This window comes from Siniperca chuatsi, linkage group LG12 (genome assembly GCF_020085105.1).
Source record: "Siniperca chuatsi isolate FFG_IHB_CAS linkage group LG12, ASM2008510v1, whole genome shotgun sequence".
Lineage (NCBI taxonomy): Eukaryota > Metazoa > Chordata > Actinopteri > Centrarchiformes > Sinipercidae > Siniperca > Siniperca chuatsi.
In genome coordinates, this window is record NC_058053.1 from 12265753 (window position 1) to 12274264 (window position 8512).

Sequence of the window (8512 nt, forward strand, 5' to 3'; positions counted from 1 at the left end):
TTTAACTTGTTGCCACCAAATGAAGCACAGAGTAGTTTTGGTTAAAAAACAACAACTTTATGTTTCAAATACAAAGTATATGCACAGAGTTACCGAAAATAATAATAGTTAACATTATTTTCTAAAAATAGATCTTTAAATAGTCTCTCCAACAATAGCTTAATATACATATGTGACAAATCTTTTAGCAGGCATATAGAATAACGCCTTGGAGTTCCTAAATACTTGCAATGTTTGAGTCTTCACAAAGCATGCTCAATAAGTGTCAACTGGAAGGACACTAATATGAACTACATGTTTATCCATATTCATTCAGCCACCTGTCACATCTGCTTCCCATGGTGTTCAAAACCAAACCATTTCTGTACCTCTGTCAATCTAGGTCTTAAGTCTTGGGTGATAGATGGAATACAAAGAAAGACCATGCAAAGCAGAGCTATCAAGTATTATTATTATCATTATATTTAATATGATGCATAGCTGTTGCTTAATACAGTAGTTGAATACAGCCTGAGTGTTGTGTATGCCTTAACTAGATACAACTGACCTGAAAATTGAAAACCCGAAACAATGAAAAACATGTTACAAAACTACACCTTTTAAATAACTGATAAAAAAAATGAAGATGTATAAATGAACCATATGAATCAGACAATCAAGCTGACTGAAAGCAGATGACAAACTTGGAAAAACAGACTGAAAGCGTGGCCATTATAACCCCACGCACCTATCCTGCATCAGTACTTCACAAATGTTGTAAAGTTGAAGTTTACACACAGTAACACAATTACCGTGTCCATCATCATTCCCTTGCCATTCAATGCTTCTTCCAACAAAGCCCTTTTCAGATGTGAAGCTATAATGCAACACTAGCAAAGTGCTACACTGCATTCAGTAAATACATATAACTTCATGCCCCATTGTCCAGTTAAATATTATTTTGTAAATTAACTCTAATATACAGTATAGGCTCTATAAAAAGTGTAAAGTATCAGTGAATTTACTGCAGTGATGATTCTGACAGTAAACAGCAAAGTTCATTTGTTGTCTCTATTTCCTTCTTAACATTACTTAACTGTAGAAATACCTAATGTACGTATAGAGCTTCAAATCACACCTTGTTCAGTCACTAGCTTTCTCCATGTTATTCTGTCTTTTCTTCCTCTTCCTCCTCCTCCTCCTCAAATGTTTCCTTCATGCCTTCAGCTTAACCGTTTCTCTGAAGCCCGTCCATCTCAACAGGTGTCACAAAAGGTGTCCATGTAGGTTTAAATTTCTTATATCAGTAAGCCCCAGCGTGATCTCAAGATGCACAAATGTTGACAGATTACAGTAAATACAGTACAAAGTAATGATGAAACCTGATTGTCTTACTTCACTACCTACTTGTTTTAATGAAAGCTATCGTTTTTAATCACAGTCCCTGTTTTTGATCGCTGAGGTGCTCTGAGGGGAACTTAAAGATATTGACATAGATGTTCACCTCTTAAATTGAAATTTAAATTGAAATGAATTCATCAAGCACTTACAGAAGTGTCTTGGGTTTTCTGTCACACCTCAGTCTTTCCAGTCCTATAAATCTTGAAATTGTATAAAAACAAATCTTCTCAGTTTCCTCTCCTCTCTGTCTTTTGCACAATTTTACATGTGCTACAAGGAGTTTGTTGAATTGGTAAAAACACATTTCCACTATAAAATAAATTGTCTTTGGTGGTCCCTCAATCTGTGCTTTGGTGATCCTGAATACAGGTAAGTGAATGAAGTCATCAGTGTGAAACATGTCTCTGTGGCTCCTATCTATGTCCTTGCTCGATCCCCCAAGGGTGGAAGTGTCCAGCGTCCAGCAGCATTTGCCCCAGCCTCTGTAGAAGCTGAGGGTACCAGTGCAGGCCGTCAGTCTGTGGTTCTGAAGGTCCCATCAGGCTGTAGAAGAATCTCAGTGGGGCCAGGACCCAGTGGGCCAAATAGTGATTGTCCACAGCAGCATAGCAGGATGCCAGCACGCCATTCACCACTATGGACCCATGCTGGGTTAGTGGGGCATACAACCCGGTGCTCCTCTGTTCTTCTACAAAGGTCACGACTGAAAGTGTTGCCTGTGACCCCACTTTCCCTTGTGACGTGAGTACACACTGTCCTGGCTGGACCTCACTGGCAAAAACTGTCCTCAGACCTGCTTCCCGGCTAGACCTGCCCTCCCGTGTGGAGCCCAAAAGTGGCTCTTCAGCTGTCTCTTCCCGCTTTGGCTCACTCAGCCCAGCATTGCAGTCTGTGACAAAGATCAGGTGAGCGGCTGTGAGAGTAATATTAAGTCCTGTGTTGGTGCCAATGATGTAAAAGATCTTTGTGACGTTGGGCTGGCGGTCCACAAAGGATAAGACCGGGCTGTAGAGAAGGGGGCCATGGCCATCTGTTGTTGAAGAAGCCAAGACACGGTCGCCAGGGTGAAGGTCACGCATCTGTTTAGTAGCCCCGCCCTTGAGGAGAACCTGAGCATTGCCAGGGAAACAACCACCAGTTTTGGCTGCCACCGAATGTTCTGGAGAGATGAAAGAAAGAGAAATAAGATTATTGTATTTTATTTTATTTAGTCCTGTTCTAATTATTGCATTATTTTTTGGTGAAGTTGCAAGGATGAAGAGTCAAAACACAAAGAGAGAAGAATACAGTTTCTCTCAGGGGTGGAGCAACAGCGCAGCAGCACTTGGACTTCTACAGTTGCTGCATCTGCAAGTTATTCTAGGTCACTGAGTGACCTATAAAACAGGCGAGACTGTGAGACTTACTTAAGGACAACTTTATCTCAGTGGATCAGTGATAGATAGCTAACATATGTATTTATTATGTCTCAATTTCAAACTGTCTGCCTCTGGCTCTCTCATTCTTAGAACTCATTCACACACACAGAAACACACTTTGTTTTTACCAGCAGATTAGCATTTCTAGCCCCATCTGTAGTTGATCATTTTATTTTATAAACTATATTAATGATTTCTGAGTAACTCCTTCAACAGGCTTGGGTGGCCCTCTATGCATTCTGTAATACTAAGACCTATAAATCTGTCTTAAAATCCAATATATTGTTTCCAAAAGGAGAAGTGTTTTTTTCTGAGGCCCCTTAAAATGCTTGGTGGGGTCACAGGAATGTGTTTTATGTTTTTAATGGAGACAGTTTGCCCCCTCACGTTGCTATGGCAATTTGATATGATGACATCACTATGACACGAGTAATACAACATTATTAAACAAGCATGTTTGTTTCTGTTCTGTCGGGCTATTGTCATTTATTTAGGCTGCCAGAGATGCCACAGGACGTGCATTTCATCTTGTTGTATTTCTGAATAAGGTGGCCCTTTAAGACACAGTGAGTCGAGGTAGTAAGAAGAGTATAGTCAGCAAGAGCTAATGGATAACCAGCTGATTGTATCACCACAGTCAGAGCACGGCCTGGGGTCAGAGAGACAGGAAAGTACACAGACGCAGACCTGGGTCTAGATATTTTTTGGATTATAGCAGAGTTTGTGTTTTAAACTAAGTCACATGGCCACTTTCAATGGTTCCACACAGGGAAAGAGCACTGGCACATTGTAATGAACTTGATTCCTAACAATGAATTCAGCTATTTTGGAAAAGAGCTTGAGCATTGACCTTAAAGAAACTGTGAAGGCAATGGGAAACAAACTGGACAGGCAAGAATAGAATAAAATATTTGCTGGGACAACTGAAGGCAAAATCAGTTTGAAATAAAAAATTCATCAGTATAAATGTGTGTGTGTGTGTGTGTGTGTGTGTGTGTGTGTGTGTGTGTGTGTGGGAGGGTTGTCTTAAAGCAGTCTTGAGGCAGCCAAATATTTGTCCAAGGTGTGTGTGTCTGTAAGCTTGAGGGCTGCAGAAAAGGAGTGCTGTGACCAGGAGGTGATAAGACTTAGATAAGAGATCTGAGAGAAACCTAGTGAAGGAAAAGCAACAGCAAAACAAAGAGAGAGTTAATCATCTCACAGCCTACTAACCTCAGTGGACTTCTAGAATGTAGTTTGGCATCAAATAACTGGTAGTACCAGACATGGGTAAATGGATTTCTAAAATGTCTCAAAAGTTAGAATAGCTTGAGGTGCAATGCAGTCACGTGTAGTTTTCGTAAGGGCTGTATCTGATTTGCGTTTCATGAAGTGTGTGTGTTGGAATAATGTAACTTAATATTAACAATGAAAATTTAAATAATTTAACAGCCAATCACAGAAATGCAGAAAGCTGAGTCAAATGTCACTTTAAATATATATTTATATATAAGTTTTATTCATTGATTAAATGATTGTTATTTTATCCAGTGGATATGACTCCATTGGTTTTTGACCAGAAAAGTGCTATTGTATATGCAACATTAGCTATTGCACTGTCCCACCACTAAACATAACATAGCCTACATCCATTTTTTTCCACAGTTTTACACTGTCTCTATCTGCACATTATAAAGCTAAATATTCCACAAACACAAAGAATGATCACTTTATGATGAGATCTGAGATCTAAATAAGTGACTGAATACAGCAAAGAGCACAGGTGCACACCCTACTTTAAATTGGCTCCCAATAGGCCATACACACAAACACACACACACACAGACTGATGCTAGTGGCAGTGGTAAACCATTAGTGAATCACCAACGAAGGGTTTAGCATCAACCTCATTAGTGTTAATGACAGCTGGCCACAAACACAAAAACATACAAACACACATAAAGATAATACAAACACAATGCAGCTCGTATCCATCTCTTACCTGACTTGACGCTACAGTGAATGTGGGCTTTGGACTCGTAGTAGACCCAGTCAAATCCAGCTTCTACGGCCAGCCGGGCCAACATGGCATACTTATTTCTGTCCCTATGAAAAAGAATAAAAAGAAGTTGTTAACTCCAAATGTGATTCAATCTGAGCTTGACTGACACTGCATATTTTTCCAAACATGCACACAAGACTTAAAATGTTGCTATTTTAGGACTCAAAAAAGGATTTGATCATTTTAAATCCAAATTTGAGTCAGCAAAAACAAATAGCTACTTGCTGACTAATTGGTTGACTCATCAGATTACTGATAATTTGACTGAGTGACTTGTTGACTGTCTTAACTGACAGACTGTAAGCAGTTTAAATGTTGCCTGGCCTATGTGTGGCCTATATCTACACCACATAATGTCCTCTATTGCATGCCTACCTGTCTGAGGTGGTAATGTCGACAGCACGTCCCTCATAGTGCAACGAGTCCTCTGAATGATGACCGTCCTCATCCCAGCCCTCCGTCACTCTCAGCTTCACACCCGGCCACATGTTCATCACAGAGATGGCCAGAGAGTTTAACTTGTCTTTACAACGCTAAGAGAGGTACAGGGAGGGGAAAGGAAGGCAGGCCGTTAGAATCAAACAATACAAATCCAAAATTAGGTTGTCCTAATAATGCTGAGAGAGTAGCTAGAGGTAGAGAAAGATCAACTGAAGAGAGAAGAGTTGGGTGTGGTGAGTCTGAAGGATGGTTACAGGCATGTGATCAACAAAGAGATACCCAAGTTCAAAGAAAAAGAGACACATATCCAATGTGGACAGTGAGTCTGTGTGAGGGAGGGTGTGTGTCTGGTGGGGAAGAGAGTCAGAGACATCAGGGCCTTCACATTAAGGCGGGGACAGGGAAGGTGGAACAAGAGTAGGATGACAGAAAGAGGAACACAGATAAAGAGAAGGAGAGCAAGAGAGTGAATAAAAAGCAAACAACATGCCCATCAGGTACTAAGACAAAAGTGATGAGGGCATAAGGTGCCGTTTAACCAACATGCACTCAAAACACTTAAAAAGAAATGTAGATAAGGTGTCAGGTGAATTTTGTCAGGTGAATGGTCAAAGTACACACAGCTATCCATGTCGCTTGCTTGGGATGATTTAGCAGTTTTCCAGATACTTACATAAGGCTTGAGGTCAAGATGCCTCTCAGCTATGGAGACCTATTTGCTCAAATGTAATGAATCTGATTTGAAGCAATGAATTGTTAATGTGGTTGATGTGAATAATCATGGTTGAATGAACTGATTAATGAATAAATACTAGATTAAGGTATTTGTCTAGCATATCACCCAATTCACAAACATGGCTGGGCAGAGATTTGGTGCGCAGTGAAAAGGAGCCACTGCTCTAGTTGTTGCAATTGCATATGGCTGCTAGATGCCTTATTGCGGGCTAAATAAACATTATTATGTTGATATGAAATGATATTAATATGCTATTACTATGATATGAAACTAAGAATAAGATTACTTCATTGGTTGGTTAAATGTATCCTCCATAGACTTTGGTTTAACCCTAAAATGAGGGGGTTTACGCACTTCCATATGTCTAGCCTAATGGAAAACTGTGCAGATTGACGATGCTTGAGACTATTCAACAAAGTAAGGCTTAGTTTGGGAGCAAAAGCAGTACTTCAAGGCAATAACAGCAGCTAAGTATGTCAGGTAGCAAAATCCAGAGGTGAAACGAAGGGCCGAGAGTCAATGAAATCAATTATTTTGGTTTAAACATTTAACTGACAACAAACATTCAGTAGACAATTGGATGCAACAGTGTGCCTATTCTAGTCTGAAGTGATTCAGTTCAGTCAACTACATGGAATAGGTCTGCTGCAGCTCAGGATTAACCAAATAAGATAGGCCTGATTGTAAATTCAGTTTTTTTTTTTATCACTATAGCCAATGGTAGCCAGGTATCAGACAGTAGCAACCAGAACAACGGTCCATCTTGCAAGATGTTTTGCATCCGCACCCTCCCTCTGCTCATTCTTCTCCCCTCCTTACCTGGGTCATGAGTCTGTCGGCGCCCGTGTCCTCCTCATCTTTGAAGATAATATCTGTGTTGTAATTCGGCGTCAGTTCTTTAAAGCGCTCGGAGTTGCGTGTTATTTTGCCCTCGGGTCTCCCGCTGGCTCCAAGGGTCTTCTCGGCGACGTTGGGACTGAATTGCTTGTAAGCAAGCGGGATGAGCTTCTTCGGGAGCCGCCTCTTGCCGTACCCCCTCCCCGGCCCGCAGCCCTCCGAGGCAGGTGCGAGGAGGAGGACCAAGGCACACAGAGAGGCGGTGAGAAGGAGGAAGGAGATCCGCATCGCCCCGGGGGGAGGGAGAACTCTCCCGGGGGAGAGAGATGTGTTCAGTACCTCCCCGGTTCAGTTCCCGACTCCATCGTCCGTGACAGTCGCAACATCACGTCCGAAAAACTCGGATAAAAGAAGCTCAGCACCTTGGCTGCACCAGGCACCATGAGGACACCAAAAAGTTTTAAGCTGCTCCAAAGAAATTGAGCCAAATTGAGAAACTTCGCTCCCTCCGCCTTACAGAATCAACAGTAAGTGTGCAGGCTGTAAAGTCCGTGTATTTAAACAAACAGGTTCAAAGTCGATTTGGTGGGTGAGAGAGTTAAAGAGAGAGAGTGGTTATCCAAGTTGCAGTGTTGTGGTTTCTCTCCCTCTCTTTCTTTTGCGCTGGGAAACTGTCACAACATCAGCCACTTTCGCCCGCTGTTTGGTTGGTGCCCTCTCTGGATTGAAAGCGTTTCCTCTCCATATGCGGCCGGCGTGCAACAAGCTGCAGCTTTCCAGTTGAATTGAAGGGATTTGAGTGATCCAAAACGATCTGTTGCCACTTCAGACCGCACCCTGCCAGTCCTGCCCTCCTCTCTCCTCTCCCTCTCTCCCTCTGTCCCTACACTGCCACCCACCCCGCCCCTCCTGGGCACAGGGCGCACTGGAGAGTCCTGTCCACACTCTGCTGGCAGGCAGGCAAGCGGCAAACATAAGCTTTGCCCTTTATTGCTGCCACTTCACATTTCCAGTTGTTGTGTTTGTGCCCTTGACAGCTCTGTATGCTGACAACCCCGTTTTTGTTTTTGTTTTAGACTGTAAACAACAGGCAATCACAATCAATTAAACCAATCAATTTCCTGGAGTATGCAGCCACTATAGTTTTTTTTTTTCCCAATTCCAATATCAAACAACATCAAGGGTCATTAGTTGACTGGCTGGCTAGTGTTTGGTTGACTGACTGGGTAATGAGGTAATTTACTAGCTATGAGGCAGACTGATTGCCTGGATGTTTGGCGTGGACTAGCTGACTGAGACTGACTGACAGCCAAACAGTTTGTTTGTTTTGCTGACTGGCTGACTGACTAAATCTATGATTGGCTGGCTGCCTGTATGACTGCTGACTTACAGCAGTGCCAATTAGTCTAGACAACTGTCCTAATTAATCGACAAGTTTGATCATTTTATGCCAGTTTCATAAAATGGACAAATTGCATCTTTAATTTAATAATTTTTGGCTGTTTGGATCTCCGGGCTGCATGGCTGCATGTGGTTGACACACACGCACACACACACACACACCTTAACCATCACAACTAAATGCCTAACCTTAACCCTTACCCTAACCCTAACCTTAACATAATTGTAACCAGTTCCCTAAAACCAAGTCTTAACCCT

General features: G+C 41.9%; 1 protein-coding gene across 1 annotated transcript; it reads right to left on the bottom strand.

The window, feature by feature from the left end:
* Positions 1–41: 41 nt before the first annotated feature.
* LOC122885654 (indian hedgehog B protein-like) lies at positions 42–7938 on the bottom strand. The gene is made up of 4 exons (XM_044217042.1): positions 6836–7938; positions 5215–5372; positions 4780–4883; positions 42–2539 (listed from the first exon to the last, which is right to left on the bottom strand). Exons 1-4 carry the CDS (start codon positions 7139–7141, stop codon positions 1794–1796), a joined length of 1314 nt encoding a protein of 437 aa, XP_044072977.1. The 5' UTR covers positions 7142–7938; the 3' UTR covers positions 42–1793.
* Between the last annotated feature and the right edge of the window lie 574 nt (positions 7939–8512).

Bases quoted from the DNA above. Each gene is read 5' to 3' on its own strand.
- LOC122885654 (XM_044217042.1), bottom strand. From the start codon at position 7,141: ATGCGGATCTCCTTCCTCCTTCTCACCGCCTCTCTGTGTGCCTTGGTC. The intron at 5,373-6,835 runs GTAAGGAGGGGA...TACCTCTCTTAG, and splicing joins CCGACAGACTCATGACCCAG to CGTTGTAAAGACAAGTTAAA. The intron at 4,884-5,214 runs GTAGGCATGCAA...TCTTTTTCATAG, and splicing joins GACATTACCACCTCAGACAG to GGACAGAAATAAGTATGCCA.